We start from the raw sequence: 22,089 nt of genomic DNA on the forward strand, positions 1-22,089 counted from the left end.
TCCCTCAGTTAAGAATTTTTATTGGGAATTTTCAATATTTCATCACTTTATTTTGTTTCTTAGCTCTTTGCTTTTTATTTAATATTATGAAATACATGCTGACAAGACCAAGTCATGCTACTGGTCCATGTTAGTAAATTTCTGACAATGCAGAAAAAAAATAGGTTTTCCTTGCCATTCTCAAATTGTATTTTTCAGTTATGTTTGCCAGTCTAACGAATTTGAATCAAGGAATTCAGGTGTATAACATGGCCAAGATCAGTATATGTCCTTTTTTTTTCAGTGCCAGTACTGCCAAGCAATATTTTTTAGGACTTAAGTGAAACTGGTCCCTAAATAATGATAATAGAGAGGTGTTCTGTAATTATAAAAAAAAGTTGCTAATGTTGAGATTAAGGATATTTATAGTCTTATAAATGCTTGGTACCCATTAAAATACAGATTTAAATATTAGCTCCCTATAAGTTAGACACGGTGGTAGCAATGTATGGTTTATTTATTCTAAATCCGTCGTATGGAGAAAGAAAAAGACTAACAGTTACCCAAAAAAACAAATGGGTTATAAATTTAAAACTGCTTTCTAGAACCATGTGCTTTGATTTGATTGAGGCCAAATGGGACTGTTGAAAGAATAAATTTGAGAACTAGAAAATTACTTGAACCTTGCATTCTAGTTTGTTTAATTTCAATTTTTTTAAAAGTCAAACTAAAGATTTAACGAGGGAGGAAGGTTGAGCTACAGATGCATTGAAAGTCGGGTATGACAGTAGCTCGTTATTAGGGGCTTAAATTGCTATTAATTGCTATTTACTGAATTAAAATTTTTTCCCCTACGTCATGTAATAAATTGTAGAAAATTTATATTTTATCTGCACAATAAATGTTTTTTTGATCATGTCTGCTCTAATATTAATGACTGGACAAGATACTATTCATGGAATTGTTTCTTGACTTGCAGCAGCTGATTATTCATACTTTTTTTGCATAAAATTTCATCTTTTCAAAACAATTTAGCCAACTGTCTGAGCAATTTAAATCCTCGATTATAATCTTGATTCCATGGCTTTATGAACCAGTTAATATCTTTCCACTAATTGGAAGGGTTTTTTTATACAACTATTTAGATTTTTTTTAGCCATTTGTAAAATCAACAAATGGTTAATTAAATCAATACCTTTTGTATTCTGTTTGAGTTCAGGTAAAATGAACCTTAACAGAAAAAAATGACTGACGTGTTAGTCACACAAAATAACAAAAGTCTAAATCAAAGGAAGTTGAAGCAGGACCATCTTTACCTCTTCACACCTGAGCCAAAACGGATTATTAGTCTTTTTTTTTTTATTGATTTATGTTTGTTGTTTGTCAAAATGCTCTTTAAAAAGAAAAATAATTATTTATTTATTTTGGTTGTGTGTGATATTTTTACTAGGACCATTTGAGCTAGGTGCACATATGTGTGTACTTGAGGTCTTAACATGAAAAAAGAACCTGTGTACCTCTGGAGTGAAGAGTTTGTCCTTTTTGTAAATTGGAAAGGAGTATGAGTAGAAAATAGGGGGGGGGGTGAAATTGTTTTCTGTGTTCATCTTTTGTTATTTGAGGCTCAGAGGAAAGTTTTTCAGGTGTGTTTGTGCAGTTGTAATCTATCCTTAGTATAAGCTTCGAAGCAAGGAAGGGGGAAAGGAAAACTAGCGTTTTTGATAATTATTGGCCATTAATGAATGATTCCTAAATTTTCCACTCTTTATAAACATATAGTTTTTGTGTCTTCACCATTATACCATTGACGGTGTATCGCAAATCACTCATAATAGCAAAGATTCTGATTATAAACTATATTCATTATATCAGACTTATACTATTTAATTTGCAACATGTAGCACTAATAAAGTTCATTGAAAGATATTTTCGTTCTTCTTTCACAGGTATAATCTGTAACTTGTCCCAACAGCCTTCCATTGGAGACCATAGCAGCAAAGGCATAGAAAAGCCTCCAAAAGTTCCAGAAACCAAAGTTACTCGGCACTCAGCGTTACCAAGTGCATCTGTCCGATCTGAAAAATCTAAGCCACCAGAAGTTAAAGAAAAAAGGGACTCTGATATTAAAACTACTACAGTGACTTCTGCAGATGTTCCAGTCCATACCTTACCATCTGCAATGATAGCTGAGAAGAAATCATCATTTGTGCCAGTAACAACTTCACATTCGTTTTTGAAATCATCTTCTGCAGTTGTTTCCAAAGTTTGTGTTTTTTTTTTCCTGTCATTTTTCTTTCCCTTTGTCATCTAGGTTTCAAAACTTATATAGGGCTCCTACTTTTCCTACTTTTTGGTAAAATTTCTTACTTTTGTCCTACTTTCTCGGTTTTGTCGTACTTTCTGATTTTTTCTTACCAAACCCTATCTACAAAATTTGTGTAATTGATTTTAATTGAGGAGGGAATCATAAATATACAGTCGAATCTTGTTTTAGCGAATACTGTTATAGTGAAAATCTCATTTTAATGAACACTTTTCGAATTTCCCAGATAAGTTTACTTAGAAATAATGCAAAAACCTGGAATTCCTTTATAACAAAATTTTGTTATAACGAAGTTCCAGTCTCTTGGAGTTTGTTAAAACTAAGATTCGACTGTATTGCCAGATATTACAAATGTTTTAGATTCTAATTAATGATTCTGTGCCAAAGCAGAAATTGTATCGTTTTTCAGTTTATTTGGGGGGGGGGGGGTGTATGTGAGCCATTTGGTTTATTAATTTATTAATTTTTCATTTGCTTATTCTGAGAGTTTAACAAGCAGAGTAGTCATTAAAAATTGTCTGGATGGAAGAAATAATTTTGTATTTACTACTTCATGGTCTTGAACAGAATTAACATTGAATTAACATTCATCATTTAAATTTATGGTTCACATTTTGTGTATAGGTGAAACAACAGTTTGCATTACAAAGCAGCAGTTTGATACATAGGCCTATTCTAAGTTTGTAGCATTTAATTGTCTTCAGTATTTTCAAGGCATGAAAAGGCATAAACAGGATGTGCAATGCTCAGCAAAGAGCTAGAAATAAAAGGGCTTCATTTGTCAAAAACAATTACACTGGCATTAAACAGTAAAATATAAACAAGTCCTTTTAAAAAAAGTATGGAAACCATCCAGTTCTCACCTTGACTTATTTACATCAGACTGTGCAGTTTATGGTTTGGTCTTGAAAGAGCATCATTCTCAGAAAACTTGAGTGTTTTCATAATTTGCTGTGCATTGTCAGAGTTGACAGACCGGACTGTGGAAGACTCCAAAAAAGAATGTAATTTATATTGGTAGGAGAGACCAGAAAGAATTATCCATTGTTGCTAGTATCCAGTTTTGGCCAAAAATTGCTTTTGATATGAAGTCATTTCTGTCATTTTGTTTCAGCTTGAGTCAATCTTACAGGAAATCTTACATTGAAATAATGCTATTAAAAAGAAAAGAAAAATTAATTTATATATTTTTTAAAAATGAAAATTTTTTTAATTTTTTTTTATTATGCTTATGATTATGTTGTATGCTATGATTAGTGGGAGATCTACTTACAGAATGGTTCTTTTTTTTCTTTTTTTTTGTGGGGGAAAGCAGGCTGAGAATAACATGCATGTGGATTGTGTGTTTGCTTCATGAAATTTAAGTGACTTCAAAAATGTTTGAGTGTAGAGCTTTTTTTTTAAAATTGAAATTAAAATCAAATGAGATAAAATTTAAGTAGCGAGTGATTTAATTGACCACTGATTTCAGAACGTTGTAAAATAAGAACCGCTCATAAGAATGACTGTTGCCTGCATGAGTACTCCTGAAGTAATAGAATTTCATTTGGCAGGGGGATATTAAAAATTTATAGGTAGGTGATGCTGTACTTATAAAACACAGGGAAATTTGCCTGCAGAATGAAAACAAGAGTCAGCCAGGGCAAAATTACAATTTAATTGGTATAGCCTAGCTCATAGAAACATCACAAAAAACAAAAACATTAAACAAAACACCTTGTACTGTTTGACTTAGAATGTGGCTGCCAGGCTGCTTGCAAATGATGGCTGATAATTCTGTCATTTCCAAATGGTTTGGTTCTGCTGCAGTGGCCTTCATTGATGTTAAAATGTGTGAGTAAGCACCATCTTGCATTAAAGTTGTGCTATCCACACTTATTGGCTGAAGTGCCAGAGTGACATGGTTACACAAAAGAGATTTGAATCCACTGGCAAGTGACAGTATAGGGATCCACAGATTCTATCTACTTGTAAAAGAATGGGCCAATGATAAATGTTGCCTTAAACCAGCACTACTGAGGTGAGACAGACCTACAACAGATACATTGCATGCAAATTCAAGCATTCAGCATCTTCACTTCAAAATGTAGAAGACAGGTGACAGCATCAGCAAGAACAAGTACAACTCTGACAGTATGAATACATTAGGTGGGCCCACACATACCTAGAACACACATTCCAGCATGTACCAATTCATTAGAAATTCTGCAGAGGAATGTGTATAAGGTGCATGTATGGTTAAATAGTAGTAGTAGCGCCACAAATGTAGAGGTAATGTGGTTGCAGTGGAAAAATGGATTTTTTCCCTATATCCTTCAATTTTACTTCAAGTTTATTTCAACACTCTGATGTCTGTGTTAGATGTGGGGGGGGGGGGGCGTCTTTTAATACAGTACAGAGCAGATGGAAATATGTTTTGTCTGTGTGTATGTACTATTGTTTCTCTGCAAACGATTCTGCGTGTTTGACAAGTACAGCACCATTTATCTGTAAGTTTTGGAGTATTTTTTCCTTTTGTGCTTTATTTTACAGCATTTTGAAATCTTGGAATTTTAACTATAACCACCCTTTGTGTTAACATGGAAAATCAGATATTTCACTGCGAACAAAGTTGATTTGATCTGTGTCTAACCTAATGAAGCCTTGTTATTGGTCTTCTTATAAGAAAGCCTTTTTCCAAAAATGCGCCAGGTTTCTGCATTTTTCAATCTCAGAATTTTTCCCCTCAATTTTAAATGAATCGTACTTTGTTTGAGTGCAATAAAATCATTTATTTTATTTTTTCAGAAAAATGAAATGACTGCAACGCATGCAAAACAAGAAATGCCTTTGGAGAAAATAGCATCAAAAACCTCTTTACAAGTGATTTGGCATCATATCGCAGAAAAGAAGTGGCCTAAACATTTCTCTCAGGAAATTCTTGATTTAGTTCTGGAAGATACTATCAGTGATATGACAGGGTAATATTGGTATAAAATATGCGCATGTACTTTATTAAATGTTTTCACAATACATTTTTGTTCTCAGAACAAATATTTCTTTTGGTAGAATGCAAAAATTAATTGCTAGTCAAAAGTTCATGATATTCTTTCTTCATTTGAAAAATTTAGCTCAAATTTTAAAGAGTTGGTTTGTGCTTGCTTCTAGTAACTAAACTTCAAGCTTTGCATTTGTATTTTCTTTCATTCTGTAACAATTTTGGTTTCGTTTCATGAAATGAGCATGTGCAATGCTAAATTTCTCTATCTATGTTTTCTAAGATACGTAGGTTTTTATATCTTAAACTGGGGGATCATTTTGAAATGAGTTTTGTGATGATGATGCATATTTCTTTTGTTGAATGTTTTTTATGTTTCTTGATCAATATAGTTTTCTTGTTATATTGCACATTTTGAAAAATAAAAAACAGTGTAGAAAAGCTTGATCATAATCAAAGACTTTTTCTTAATTCATTGTTGTTAAATTTTCGACATTTCTTTCAATAAAAGACGTGAAATATCCAAGTGCAAATTCCAAACCACACAGGCATTTGCTGAACAATGTGGCTGGAAAACAAATGTGTGCGTGTATATGCATATATATATATATATATATATATATAATAAATAAATAAATATATATATATATATATATATAATAAATAAATAAATATATATATATATTTCTTTTAAATATGCAGTGCAACATAAGTCTACTGTATTTGTGAGTATCATTTATTCAAAAAACATCAAATGCATGCAAATCAATGATATACGTTCATTATTGTTTAGGGCATTAGTCTTTCAAACATACTCAAATGAGATTAGACTACAGGCAATAGCAAGACAAACTGCATTCAAGAATAGAGCTTTAGAATTGCAACAAGAAAATTTAGTCCAGAAAGCCTGTCAAGAGATATTCACTGAAATTCTGCAGGAGCAAATTCAGATTAATGCTGAGTATGTATAATATCAAAATGTGTTCCATGTGTGAAATTGTTATTTAAGTGAAATCTTGATAAAATGATATTTCTGCAGGCAAATAAAAATATCATTGTAGAGTGATAATTTTGACATTGAGGATGAAAATGCACATGAGCATCCGTTCTTGATTATAACTACTGTGAAATCTCACCACAACGGCACTTGATATAACGATAGAGCCCTCTACCACAATATTTTTTGAAGTCTTGTTTAGAAATGACTATAGGTTTATAGGTTAATGTTAAACTGTTGCCCCTTGATATAACAATAATCTCTGTACAACAATAATTTTTTAGGTCTGCAGAGTACAGTTATATTTAGATTTCACTGTATTTATGTATGTGTCCCTAGTATTGTGTGTGTATTCGGTATTATTTGTGTTAGTTGCCTTGAAGTTTAATGCCTAGCACATTAATCTTCAACTGAATTAAAAATTGCTGGGGGCATATATCATTCCCTATATGCCAGAAGCATGAATATGCAAATTTTTCCTTTTTTTAACAGCTTTCTCTGGATATTACCTTATATTGATTGCTGTCTAAGTTTTGCCTAAAACACGAATGTGTGTCCTTATTGAAACACATGTTACAAACAAAACATTTAAAGAAAATAGTATAGCCTGGGTAAAAGTAAGCATTCAAATGTCATATCCCATGTTCTTTTTTTTTCTGAAGGGCATCGCACATTCGTGCTTCTGGCATGGGAGGGACAATAAGTGTTTTTCTTGACAATTAAAATCAGTTTTCAACTGATGCCTAATCCTATTGTTCCAGACTTTGCCACGAAGCTGGGCCGAAGGATAAATCTGGCATATATCTTGGCAACAGGATAAATCTGGTGGCAGAGTTCTGGCATTCATTCATGCCTTAATCTCATTAGCCTATCAAAGTTTACAAAAATTTAATATCTAATTGGAAAATAAAAATAAAATAATCAAATACCTTCAATGTGTAAATTTTTATCCATTAAATCTTAACATATGATATATATATAAATGTAGAATAAATGTGTGTGTGTTTTTGAGCGAATATAGCATTGACAATATTTAATAAAAATGGTAAATTGTCTTCTCATGTATAAAATAGTAAAGTGTATAAAATCATAACGACAAGTAACGAAACAGAAATTTCACAATTATTTTTTGTTATTAACTACTGTTATCTGAATTACCAGCTTTATGGGTCGTTCAAGTATTACGTAAGCCAGTTTTTAGCTATTTTTGACTCCCCCCCCCCCTTGTCAGCAAAATTTTGTCATTAGCTCTGCCCCTCTGAAACCTAATGCATATTAATGGGTTCAGAGACATACACAGGAGGGGGCATGGGGGGTGGGGGGACTTGTGCCCCCCTCCCGCGATCAAAAATTTATTTTTTTAATGCAAAAAAATTTTTTTTTAATGGAAATTTCAGAAGAAAATACCTTTATATGTTGTTATAATCAATTTCTCTTAATTTCAATGTTATTTGAAGGCTATGGACTCAAAATTTATCTTTAATAAATTCATTGCGACCTACCCTCTAAGCCATATAATGATAAATTGCATAAAGGCTCTTGTCCCGTGAACCAAATATGGCCCTGGGGGTTATCTGATGCAGCCTGCCCTCCTCGAACCTAATTTTGTGAAAATGAACTAAGCGGCATATTTATTGATCGCTTGTGTCCCGTGGTACAATTCTAGAACATTCAAGCAGCCTGTGATACAATTCCAGAACATTTAAGTGGCCTGTGGCACATTTTCAGATCACTTAAATGACCTGGGACGCACTGAGTAAGATGCCATTAAAAATATTTCATATTTTCATAAAGGGTGGTTGATGATGTAAGCATAATTCTTTTTTCTTTTTTTCTTTTAAACCGAAGCACAACTCAGGTTTATCACCATTTACGGGCAATTTACTACCTAGTGAGTTGTGCCAGAGGTGTAACTGTGTGTGTGCCTAATAGTCTGAGTGCACATGTAGTGTTGTGTGTGATTTTTCAGTGCTGCCATCTATATTTCAGAAGTGAAGTGAGTGATGTGTTATGATTGATTTTGTGCTGTTTGTAGGTCTGTTGCTCTCTGTGGCGAGACTTTTTAACGTGGAGATTGGCTCGCATTCGCGCCTTGAAGGTGGGAACCACAGAAAACCAACTTCAGCTGACCACGACTATGGTGATGGTGGGGTTCGAACCCGGGTCCTCGTGATGTGAGTCCGTTATTATGACCACTCGACCACCATAGTGGCATAAGCATAATCCAAACCCCCCCTCCCCTAGTCATCAAAAGTCAGCAAATTGAACCCCCCCCCCCCCATCGATGATGACGTAATACTTGAATGGCCATATTGGAAACGAATAAAAACTGTTGCTTCTCTATGTCTTGACAGTCATCATCTCCAACACTATCTCTCATTCTCCACACATTGTAGTCAAAATTATCATAGACTATTTATTGTTTCTGCTCATTTTTATTTCATCTTGCAATTTTCTTTATGTGAAAGGGACTGTCTTAAGTTGTCACTAGAACTGAAACGAAAACAGGAGATCATTCATAACTCCATGAATGTAGTTCTCAGCCACCTCATAGATATGGTTATCGTTGATGTTGCAATGGAATCTTTAATAGAAGATCATGACGAATGGGCCTCTAAGTTGAAGAAAGCAAAAGAAAAAGTTGAGCTGCTACATGCAAGAAAAGTTTTTGAAATGTGAGTCTTGGTCTGTGATAAAGTTTCATGTATTATATTTTCAAGAATAACAATTGAGTACTCTGCTTTGAATGTGATTTTTTTTTCCACCCTCCTTGCCTATTTATCTCAGTGATTCTTCAGACTGACATTTCCTACTTTTTAGCGCTCAAGTGATGAAATAAGTATTTCACAGAATTTTTTTTCTTTTCAATAAATAAGTATCTGTTCATCAGAATAAAACATAAAGAGAAGAAACAAAGTTTTTTATTATTCCTTAAAACTGTGTTTCTCGCAACTAGATGAACCACCACAAAGTAGCTCCTAGCGTCGTCACAGCAAACAGGAGATATTGATTTGTGTGCTAATTTATGCTTGAAGTGGTTTTTTTATATAGGAACGTGTCTACCAAATTATTCTGGGAAGCAGCAGATGAACCATAAATTAGGCAAGGGAGCCATGGGTGACAAAAGTTTGAGAACCACTGCCTGATGATTTGATTTACAACAAATTATAAGTTCTTCAGTTTTTCTTGAAACTATATGTGCAATGTGCTTCAAAGGTTTACATATTAGTTTTATTAATATGTTTATTATATTAATATTATAATTTATTTATATTACACGGTGAAACCTGTATGAAGCGAAATTACGTTTTAGACAGATGTCCATTGTATATAGGTGCAAATAAAAGCACTAATCATTGAACAGACTATATTTTGATTCCATTTAAGACAGGTTCCCATCTCATACAAAAGTGAAAATCTGACACTATATTATAATTTATTTTACATTTATTTATTAAACATCTTTTATACTGATGGAGCCAAAACATGAAAGACCTGTATACCAAAAGATGAGGTACAAATTGAAAAAATGCTTCCCAATTCCTAGATCATTCACAAGAGTATTTTGCATATTTTTGCAGTTACTGTGGTATCAAATCAGTTCAAATACAATCCTTTTTTGTAATCTGATATCATTTACACTTAGAGAGTGTTGTGCTTTTTTTTCAATTTATATATATATATATGTTCAGCAGTTTTCTAATAAATAGAATTTTGATACTGCTCATAAAGAATGGTATGAATGATTTTATTGTGTAGGGATATTTTTTAATGCAAAAGAGTATAAAGATATAAAAAAGTAAAAACCTTACTTATCTGGAAATTGCATGTTTATTATATTTATTCAAGCTGGAAAGTGGCTGCAGAGAGGAAGAAGTGGGAAAAATTGTCTGATTCGTTTGAAAATGTTCCGATAATTAAAGTCAAGTGTAATCCTTCATCTAGTTCAAATATGAACAATCCATTAGCAGCTATGTCAATCCACAAAAATGTTTCACGTTTGTTTGGTAAGTGCACAAGTTTGTGGGTTTGAGAAGTAAGATTAGTGTGTGTGAAAAAATTATGTTAATTCAGAATTAATGTTTTTATACTTATTATCATTTTATTTAATTTAAAAAATAAATACATATTAATATATGCATGGGGAAGATAAAGAAAAGGTTTGAAGAAAAAGATACCTGGTGTCTTTTCATGCAACCAGAACAGAATTTGTAATTTTCGGAAGGGGTGAGGGTGCCTTCTAATTTTATGTTTCATGGGTAAAGGAATGACCCTAGATAGCATTTCATTATTAGATGAGGTTTTAGGTCTTTTTTTCTATCCTGTTAAGTTTGTTGCACGTGATTAAGTGAAAGAAATGTGAATTGTGATAACAGAAGTGTTTGCTGAAGTCAAATCTTTCTGTTATGGTGGAATCACAATTAAAGAAGTCCAATCCGAGACAAGTAAAAAATTCTCATTTATCTTATACATTGAATCCTCCCATAACTGTCATGGTCACCTCCAAACAATGATAACCTTTGAACAATGGCCACATTTTCTTGAAACACACACACACAGAATGCATCCCATTGGATTAACAATAAGGTTAACTATTAAACAAGGATTTCTGAATAGTGGCCACCTTTGTACATGAAAATGAAAATAATTTCATGAATATCATTAAAAAACAGTTTTCAAAATTTTCCTCTAAAGGAGTTTTTCCTTCATCAAATACTAGAAACATAAAAATATTATATCAGTTCCTTCCTATGTTAGTGAGTTTTAAAAATGGGATGTGAAAACTCCAGGATTTCACAAGTAGTTAACAGATGTGTTGGACTCATTTGTGAAAAGAGCAAAGCAAACATTAGGGGTGAAATATAGTGATTGACTTTGGCCAGGAAGTCCTTGGTTTCAGCACTATTTAACAAGGGTGTTTGGCGAAGCACTAACTGCAAATATTGACCTTGATAATAACAAAAATTACTGATTGTATCAGAGGATGAATCTGATCTCAATAAATGCATGTCCATAGAGACAGCACAGGATTACTACACATTTTTCTTCCTGAAATTATGGGGTTTTTTCCAAAACCAGTTGCATTCTTTATCTGTTCATTTTTAATATTTATTCTGATGAATTCAAAACAAATTTCCAAGTTTTAAAGACAAACCGAGTTATTAAAAATAGTAATGGCATTAGCGCATGAAAATTAGCTTAAATTTGCTGTTGTAGATGCAAGCAGATGAAACAAAGTTTGTGAATAACAGCTTAGTTTGCTTGGTGCTGTTCTTCTTCCATGTATAAACAAAAGTATAGAAAATAGAAACACAAACATTAAAGAACTTTTAAGCTTGTTGTTTGAATGAGATTAACAATTAAAAAAGTTCTTAATCATAAATTAAAGATCATGCAAAATACACACGCATCCTTAAAGCAAAATAAATTGTCATGCTACAAAACAGCTATTTTTTTTTCTTTTTAAAACAGTCCTTACAAGACATCCGCCCATTAATTATATAGTCGAATCTTTCTTTCTCAAAAACTTTATTTCTCGAAGAAGAAAAAAATCCTGCATTTAACTACTAAATTAATGCATTTTCACTTCTCTGTCTCGAAGTAATTTTCTAAAACTCTCTATCTCAAAGGTCAAGCTACAATGATAGTGAAAAAAAAACAAATTTCTTTCTTTCCACCTAAATCTGGTTTTCTTCCAGAGGTGAAAGAAACTCAGAAAGGGAATTATTCATATTACAAACCATTGTGTTGATGGATCTTGTCAATCATAGGCAGATACTTTAATACTATAATTGATGAATGATGATGGAGGGGTGACTTGTTGAGTGTGGTGAAAAGTCAACCAACAGAAAATTCAAAATTACTTCAAGAAAGCTAAGTTTGGAACCAGTCATCTCAATTATGAATGACCAGATCTGGTTGCTCACTTGAATTTAAACGATTCTCAGAACAATACTAAAAATGCAATTTCAGACCATTGGGACATTACCAAAAAACACTTGAATCTAGAAATTTCATTTTCCAATTTTCTGGAAATGGAAAACGCTCACTGCAAACTTGTGGCACCTCTTAACTGGTACAGAAATTATTGCTGAATGTATGGCCTACTCGTGTGATGAAAATGCAATGGAAGATGATTCAAAGGAACTACTTTACCGCACACCAACTCTGTCATACGGCGATTTCCAACCGGTGGAGCTGGGTGGGAAATAAAGTCTTTATCCATCGGTGGTCGTCCCAGGTTCTGTAGGTAAATAACTTGCTTCTTACATTCAATGCCTGGATTCGAACCCACGGACCTTGATGGTAACCTTCATAGTTACTTGACTGTACATGCATCTCGTACACATTCTCCTACGGAATTTCTAGCGAATTGCCACATGCTGGAATGTGCGTTCTGAGTGTATTTGTGGCCCTAATACATTTATGCCATTGAGTTGCGCTTGTTTCGTGATTGCGCTTGTTTTGTGATCTGTCTTCCATTTTCTGAAGTGAACTATAAAGAACTATAAAAAATAACAGGGAAAGGTGCCGAACATACTGTATAAATACTGTATAATTTTTTTAGCAAACTGAGAAGATAGGGCTCAAAATATTTGCAGCTCTTGCTAGTAAGGCTCAAAAAGCATAAGATATGTATTTTTTATTCAAGTAAGCATATGCTAAGCTTATGAATTATTTTAAATAAGGTATATGTAAATAAAATTTGAATTGAACAAAAAGAATTCCAACTTATTTTAGTGTATTTGCATGTAGTGTAATTGAACATTGATTGCATAACCTAACTAAAAATTTCATTTGTATGTAGTAAAATATAGTACAGTATTTTTTCGTTTTTCTCAACCAAAATTTTGCCATTTTCTGTGTGGTTTTGTCCTTTCTTACCAAAAAAAACTATTTCTCTTAAACTTTCTATCTCGAAATTTTTTTCTGTCCCATCAGTTTTTTTGTGACAGAGAGGTTTGACTGTAGTTAGAGTTGTTATAATTTTACATGGGATCAGAAATTTTAATTTTTTTTTTCTTCAGAAATGCTGAGCTGCTTAACAATGGTAACCTCTCAATAACTGCCATATTTTCATTGTCCCGTTAGTAGCTGTTGTTGGGAGGTTTCATGTATGGAGATAATATTGGTATTCAATTTATGTTCGTTATTTATAATAATTTTTATTGCAGTTGCTATCAAAGTTCCAGACAGTGTTTCAACTTCAACAAAATTCAACACATTCCTCCCTTAGGATAACAAAGTTATATCAAATGATTATAATGTTATCCATAAGTACCTTTTCCAACCATCAAATCAGTGTTTTTTTTCTTTAGCTGCTAATGTTGTGAGTGAAACACTACAAGAGGAAATGACCTGGATGCCTTTGGACCTGGCACCAATATTTGAAAAATTCTTGCTCCGTGGTTCATATCTTCTTCCTCAAATATCTGCCAAGACAAGTTATTGGAAGTTGCTGCTGCTGGTGTTTGATAAAACTGAATCACCAACTTGCGACATGATAACTCAGTGGCTGTGCACAAAGTTCAGTAAAGGTTATGTTGAACGTAGCTGTGTTACTGGGGTATGTTTTTTTTTTTTAATGTGATTTCATTTGATTATTCTGTAGATTTCTCAAAAGCTGATTTGTTTATTTTCCTTTGCCTTAGAAGCAAAAGTATTGAACTCACTTTTCTGTACTACATCTGTCATTGTTTATATGTTGCAGGCTTTCCTTGCTTTACATGATTAATTGGTTCCACAAAATAATTATGTAAAGTGAGTTAAATTTAAGATGCATAATATAGAAATGGCCCCGGGGGGGGGGAAGAGTTTCTTTTCAAAAGAGTAAGGAAAATTAACTCTACTCCAGCAACAAAGTCAATTTTTGGGAATGAATTGATTATTTAACTTACAGATGAATCTCATGAATTTATGCCATGTGGATAAATTTAATTAAAAATTTTTACATCTCACTGTTCTTAATTGGTGGACTAGTTCTGGTGACTGTGGAACCTTTATCTCTTGAAGAGTTCAGGATGACAGTTGATAATTTTTTAATGAAATAGTCTAGATTCATATCAAAAGCAGTATTTTTTTCTTCATATGTACAAAAACTGTTGTAGAAAGCCAGAAATCCTGAATATCCTTTGCAAATATGACAATCATTCCAATTATTTCCTTAAAATTCTGTTTGCATTGTCAATGTTACCAAAAAATGTTCATTGACTAGCCCTGATGAGTTGGATTCAAACGTTTTACCTCCATTTGTCTTATCTACTGTAGATCCTCAGATACGACAGATTTTGTAATTACAACAGAATCAATAATGCATCTTCGTATGCCAAATTTAGTATTTTGCAATTTCTTAGGGATTTTTCAAAATCAATTTATAACGAAAATACATAGAGAGATACCTGTACTTCCAATTCATTAATTGAAAATTGTTAAATTATTGAAGTAGTTATCAGAAAAATTCAATTTATTATATTTTACCCATAGATATATGAATTATCAGATTACATACTGGATTGAACAAGTCTCTAAATAGTCGAGGGATAATATTTTTTGCAGTGGGGAAAAACCCCCTTGGGAAATAGAAAAGGTGAGCCACACTCCTCCAAGAAAATTCTATGTATGCTATAGTACAGTGGTTCTCAGCCGGGGGCCCTAGGATATTCCAGGGGGCCACGGATGAAAATCTTGCAAAAGGGGAGCCACGGCTATTGATACGGGAGCCATGAAGAAATTTGTTACATCAAATTTTTTTTTGTCAATCTGACTAAAAAATTTGATTTCAAACAAAATGCATAGAATATATTTTTTGCAATTTTTCCCCTATTCAAGTAACATTAATTACAACATTCCTTAACATGAGGAAGGAAATCTCATGTATTTACGATTAGGTGGTTTTACGACTTGGGGGTGACAGTAGGCCCTGACACAAACTATAGAAGAGGTTTAAGCAAAATGGAATAACTGTAAAGACAGAAAATTGTGTGTGTTCAGACTTTTTATTCCAAGAGGACTGCCATAAAGAAAACAGACAAAGATTTGTTGACCATTCATTGACATTCTTTTCAGTGCTGGTAGTAAATGTAATCCAAGAAGTAGATGGGTGAAAAATGAAAGTTTGTAAAAAACCCATCGTTTTCATGTAATTACAGACGGATAGCCATCTAGTTTAGCACAAAGCTATCTTCAGCCAGCACTGAGTGGTCTGATGGGGAATATATTTATAAAAATCGAATAGAGAATGATTGCTCTGGGGTATTTTTTATGAATTTTGAAAGGGGGTGCCAATCCATTGCCTCTGCTGAAAAGAAAGTCAAATTCAGTTATAACGAACTCCAAGAGACCAAATCATACATGAGGAAAAATACCCGCAAAATTTAAAATTTAAAATTTTTTTTTTAAATTTAAAACTACATTGCTGTGATAATGTATTGGGACAGGGGGCGGCTTAAGCGAGGGTGCAAGGGGTACGGCGCACCCGGGTGGCAGGTTCTAAAGGGCGACAGCGTAGACTTTACTTAAGACAACAAAATTTAACACAGTAAGAATTCACATCACGCTTTTGAGTCATACTATACCTCGACAACTGAAACATTGAGAAAATAGACAAGGCCTCTGATCGTAATTGCTCCCTCCATAGTCACTACCTCCTGCGTCAGGGAATCTTTCATGGGGCCCATGCCCGATTTTCCACGGGGCCCCTTCTATAGTTAATTTATAGAGTGAAAAAAGAAATGTTATAAGGATTTAGTCCCGGGCCTCAAGCTGGAGCCCTGTCATCCCTACCCTTAGAAGGTCATGCCCCTCCCTCACAATTTATCCAAACAATTCCTAACAAAACTTTTTTTTTCGGCCCTTCATTTCGGATTTTGCGCCCCCCCCCCCCCAGAGCAGACAGTTTGGTTTTTTTTGGCCAGTGAAATTTTTTTTACCCATTCACCCCGGATGTATCATCCTCTTAATCTGTGCCCCGTGTGTCCGCAATGGGTCGCATGGCCAAGTGCCACCCCTGTACTCTATTACAAGGGCCATGTGTGCATTTTGGTTCCCTCATGCATGCTCCCACAAGAGCCCGGGATAATTCTCATAATTTTTTGGCTTTTTCAGGCTATAAATTAACTATAGAAGGGGCCGTGAGAAATCTGACTGGGAGGAGGCCTGCAAAAGATCCCAGCCTAGGGGCCCACACCCTCACTCAGAATTTGAACTACAATAGTCAAATTGAAGGCAAAGGAAAAATTTGGTTTTTCACTTGTCCGGCCCCTGGAATACCAGAAACACCTTTGGCAAAATTTTCTTAATAAAAATTACCCCGTTAATATCATCTTTACATGATAAGTGATGATGGGTCGCTAAAATAAGTGCTCTTTCAAGGATTAAGCTATCTGGCATTTATTAAGAATGGTAAAATAATTCTAGAACAAAAAACAAAGACAAAAAATTTTCTACTTCAAAAGCGGGAAGTATGGTCATGCACATTTTGCACGGTAAACAATGATGTGCGGCTTTCTTCTGAAAAAAAAAAATCAGGTTTATCTCCAGGTGCATTTCACCGAAGCCCTATCAGCCTCCTGGCAGGGTTGCCAGTAGGGGTGGCACATGAGGCTTCGCACCCGGGCGGCAAGTAAGCTCGAGCCGCCCCTGTATTGGGACTTCCTCTAAGATTGACACCACATCTTTAAAGTTTTTTTAATCGATACTGTAATGCTTCCTTTTAACTGCCCTACTACTGGCCTGCAGCATACATCCTAAATAATTTCAATTTAATTTTCCTATCCTGCAAGAACAATGTTGTGGACATTAGAAAAAAAAATTCTAAAAAGGCGTATGACTACATTTAAAGCAATTTAAATCAGTTTATTAGAGACTCACTGCATCTGCTGATTTCTAAAAAAAGTGCAATAAATTCTCACGTAAGTCTTCACTTTGAAATGTCCACAACCGGCTCAATGCGTCTCTTTGTATCTGTCAACCTAAAATTTATGGTTTATAGTGTTGATAATACGCATGCAAAACCAATTTAGCGACGCGTTTTAACAATCTGCAAAAACTGCTTGGATTTGATAGTTGGAAATGATGTCTAAATGCCAAAGATTTGGAGTTCGAATCAAAATGAAAATGTCAAATAACTGAAATTGTGCTTCGTATAAATGAAATATTTTAATATTGAAAGCTATATATATAGAGATTAATTGTGTCTGTAGTCAAACATCTCATAAATGTGAAATTTTGTCATAAAACTGAGAGTGAGGCACGAATCCCCTTGTGCACAGGTGAAATTTTGAGGCATTTACGCACAACCGAGCCCGTCTTGGCCATTTTTCTTTTTCTCCTCAACCTTTCTTCCTTTTGTTTCCTTCCTAAATTTATAAAAGTGAAAAGGACATAATCATTATAAAAAGTACTGTTTTCAGATCAAATTGCTGAAGTTCAATTACTTTACTGCAAAAATGTCAGATTTTTTGGTGGGGAAATACAGTCAAACCCAAAGCGTATTAAAGACCCTTTATTAATACGCTTTGGTCAAACCCCATTAAACCGGAACTCCAAGAGACCCGAGAAATCACTTCGTAATAACGAAATTTCGTTACAAAGGAATTCCAGATTTTTATATTGTTCCTATGTAAACCTATCCGAGGAATTAGAAAAGTTTCCGTTAAAACGATATTTTCCCATTATAATAGTATTTGGTAAAATAAGAGTCAACTGTATTTCTTCTCAAACTATTTTTTTACGTGTATTTGGAGGCTGCATGGGTAACAGGGCATATGGCACTTTACTGGTGAGCCATTAGTCTTAGAGACATACCCAATTAGAAAAAGTATCCAACTCAGATATGTCATTCATGTTGTAAGGGGTTGTATAGCTATAAAATAAAAAAAAACAACTTTTTATACCGTCCCCATGTGCCAAATACAAATACAACACCACAACAGGCAAAATGCCCAGCGAGGTGGCTGAGAAAAAGATGCCCATAAAAATATGGATGTCATATATTTCAAAAATAAAGTAACCCAATTAAAAATGTAATTAGAAACATTATAAACGATATATACACATGATGAAATATTATACAATGCCCATAAAGAATACTTATGGGTGTCTTATTCTAAGTATGAATAGCTTCTCGATTTACCCCAACATGTTTATCATACTTCTTTTTAAACGTGTCAATTGTGTTACAATTTACTACCTCCGGGGGGTAAGCTATTCCATTTATTGACAACCCTATTAGTGAAAAATTCCCTGCGACACCATAACCTTGCATTGTCCCTCACCAATCGATACTGGTGTCCCCTTGTAAAGCAGTCGATTGGCGGTGTACTAAAAATTCATCAGTTGGCCGTGTACCAAAGAACTTAATTAAGAAGTTGTTGCTCTGTCTTTCCCGACGCCAATTAAAATAATTTCACGTTTCCAAGTGTGATATTCACTGAGATATGCAAATTCAAAAAATTGAGGAAAAATTTGGGGAAAAACAACATTAAATGCAGGTAAAATGGTTTCCCCGCATTTTTAATGCTGTTTTTTTTCCAACTTTCTTCGAATATCTCAGTGAATATTGCACTTAGAAATGTTGAATTTTTTTGTTGGAGACCAGGAAACAACTTTCCAATTGGGTTTTGGGGCACAGGGTGTCCGCATAAAAAGTTAACATTTTTATTTTAATAACTATGTAACCCCTGGCAACATGAATCAAATATCTGAGTACTACACATTATTTGGGTACTTTTTCCAACTGGAAGTATGCCTCTAGGACCAATGGTTCGCCAGTAAAATGTCATATGCCCCTTTACATTTGTGCCCTGTATATTAAATATAGTGCGGACTGTTATATGAAATATTGTGTTGTGTTTAAGCCAACGCGCATGTTGCTTCGTTCGCCTGCGAGAGAGCGGTCACATTATGAACCAAAAAGCCCCTTGATTGTAGCTTGTCATCCAATGAAATATCAGATACTGACCGTATCGAAATTGAAGTCAACAAACTGATAATTTTCTTATTTGAAAATCTGATTATTTATATTTTCCGATGGGCTTGAAATCCTGATAATGAATCATTATTATGTTCATATGAACAGTTTTGTCACTGCGTGCATGATTTCTCTGGAATGAATGGTTCAAATATTTAAAAATTTTTCACACGTATTCAATTATGATTCATTTCTGTGGCTACTCCCTCATTACTACTTTTATCCGCATGAAGAGAATAAAATTAATAAAACTGCTTGCTACCACTTTTTGCGATTTTTATCATTATAAGAATGCGTATTTTGGAAGCTACAACTGACATTTCTCAATGAAACCATAATCATTTACACACAAAAAAACTAATTTGGAAATAATACAAATTTCATCCAGTAAGAGTAATTTGATGACATTGTGCCGTCTTCAAGCGCAGAGTTTACATTGATTAAACATTTTTTTTTTTAAATTGGACTGACACAACACATAAAACATACAAATGAAACTGAGAAAAACACAAAACAATAAACTTCACAAAAAGTACCATTACGATGCGATGATACAGACACTTTGTGACCTTAAGGGATTCATTCTATTTTTACTGTATTCTATTATGTTTATTTTGCTTTTTCGTTATGTTCCTAAATTAAAAATTAATCAAATTTATACTTCCAACAATTTTTGAATAATTATCTTCTAATGGGAAAACGGGGGGGGGGAGAAAAGAAGGGGGAGTAAAAAATTATTCATGTTCGCAAGGGGGCCACAGGAATGAGAAATGGTTGAAAGGGGGCCATGGACAAAAAAAGGTTGAGAACCACTGCTATAGTATACTCTGCTTCATTACTTTGTCCTGTCCATATGCTACAGTATGAAGAATATGTTGCTGTATGATAATGTGTGTGTCATGAGGGCTTTGCATCACAGGGGTGCCTGATTTTAAAACCCTTTCTCTCTCAGCTGCGCAGATGATCAGCTGAAGTTATTTTTCTGTAGTTTTCCAACTCGAATTTGAACTGGTCTCTCATTTGTAAAACCATTCTTTTCAGAGAGCAGCAGACCAGCAAAATTTAAAATTCAATGATATGTATGTCACTTTCACTTCTAAGATAGATCGCAACACTTCTAACATATAACAATTTGACCTCAGGCACATCCACAGGGTCTCATGCACACATGCTAATGAGACTTTCCAGCATCCGAAATTCATAAGAAATGGAGGAATGTTTACGAGATTGCATATGATGTTCAGTAGTATAGTAATAAAAATATAAGGATGCCATATGAAGCTATTTGTGTATTACTCAATATTTATTTGCTTGATGATTTTCGATGAATTAGTCAATCAGCTATATTATTTTAGTTTTCAGCGATATTATTTTATTTATATCTAGTATGACTTTCTGATTTTATCTTTTTCTTCCAAATGAAGACTGGCTTATGCAGTTTATATTGGTTGACCAGTTCTAATGGAAACCGTATTGCTGTGTGCGTTCGTAAAATAATCATTGGAAATGATTTTTCTGAAGTCTTGAATCTATTAAAAAGCAATCATTATCTTGAAGGAGCTAGTGCTGCCTTAATGTATCTGCCTTCATCCAAAAACCAGGTAACATTTTATTTGTTTTTCTCAACATGGTTTTTTTTTTTTTTGATACTTTTCAATAAGTTTATAATTATAAGATACACATATTTGTATGTTATGTATTTTTTATCTTTTTGCACATAATATTTATCCCTATCTGTATTAAGGTTCACATGTTGATATGAATGGGTTATTTTCTATCTTTTTCAAATTTTGGTAGGAGATTTGCTATTACCTTAATTTTTTTTAATACATCTTTTATACAGAGTGGGCAAAAAGTCTGTAGAAATTTTAAAAATTCATAATAACTGGAAAAATAACCGAAATAAAAAATGGTTTGCAGGGTTAGCATTGCTAGGTCACAGGAATTTTTTTTAAGACTGAAAAAAAAACTCGAAAAACTTCCGATGGGTGACGCTGATGTACACAAGTCAAAGAAAAGATATGCAAATAACAAACAGAATGCCTCCAAATCATTTATTAAAGCATTATGTGTTCCACATGACCACCACCGCCACCACAGGGATAATGCATTGGAGGCGAGTCACAAATCCTGCCCCATCAGACTGCAGCAGGTCCACATACAAGATTTACAATGGTGATCTTGTTGTGGATTAGGAGCGCAAGTTCTTATAACCATCTCATTTGCATATTTCCACCGAAGTTGCTCATACCAGCGCCACCTATCGGCTGTTTTTGAGAATTTTTATTTGCCCCCTGTGTTCTAACAATGCTCACCTAGCAAACCGATCTTTATTTCGGTTATTTTTCCGGTTTTTATTCATTTTTAAAGTTTCTACAGACTTTTTGCCCACGCTGTATTTGAAATGCAGTTTAAATTTCATTATAATTTATATTGGCTTGGTGATTTTATCTTTTAAAAATAAAATATTAAAATTAGGTTTTTTATTCAAATACAAAGGTCACAACAGGCAAATTTCCCAACAAGGTGGCTGAAAAAATCATGTCCATAAAAAATATGGATGTCAATTATAACCAAATTACAGCAATCAGTTTTTATCTAGGCCTATTTCATGAAATTTAAGTGCTGGTAATGATAAATGAGGTTTTTTTCCAGAATAGAAAGTCACATTAAACATGATAATATTCATGTAAATATGTAGAGTGTAATTTATTTTTTCAAACATTTCAATCACCGGATGCTCATGTTAGATCATTATGACTTCCTTAAAGTTGGTTTTCTGAAAATGTAAAATAAGTAACTATCAAATTTAGTTTGACAAAGAATTCCTTTTTAATCCACAA

The 22,089-nt window shown here is 33.7% G+C and overlaps 1 protein-coding gene across 4 annotated transcripts in view; it reads left to right on the plus strand.

Moving 5' to 3' along the window:
• The window catches only part of xmas (RRM_XMAS2 and SAC3_GANP domain-containing protein xmas), a 62,556-nt gene that overhangs the window by 27,807 nt on the left and 12,660 nt on the right, over positions 1 to 22,089 (plus strand). For all 4 annotated transcript variants that reach the window (XR_016195035.1, XM_089249180.1, XM_089249181.1 and 1 more), the window contains exons 13-19: positions 1,926 to 2,242; positions 5,090 to 5,262; positions 6,073 to 6,240; positions 8,745 to 8,951; positions 10,126 to 10,283; positions 13,596 to 13,843; positions 20,671 to 20,847. Coding sequence is in view for 3 of the 4 variants with exons in the window: in XM_089249180.1 (XP_089105306.1) it covers positions 1,926 to 2,242; positions 5,090 to 5,262; positions 6,073 to 6,240; positions 8,745 to 8,951; positions 10,126 to 10,283; positions 13,596 to 13,843; positions 20,671 to 20,847 (1,448 nt within the window). In the remaining variant the exon portion in view is untranslated. The remainder of the gene's footprint in view (positions 1 to 1,925; positions 2,243 to 5,089; positions 5,263 to 6,072; positions 6,241 to 8,744; positions 8,952 to 10,125; positions 10,284 to 13,595; positions 13,844 to 20,670; positions 20,848 to 22,089) is intronic.

Source organism: Pholcus phalangioides, unplaced genomic scaffold (genome assembly GCF_987345545.1).
Source record: "Pholcus phalangioides strain wild (caught in Gottingen) unplaced genomic scaffold, Ppha-v1.0 ptg000021l_1, whole genome shotgun sequence".
Classification (NCBI taxonomy): Eukaryota; Metazoa; Arthropoda; class Arachnida; order Araneae; family Pholcidae; genus Pholcus; species Pholcus phalangioides.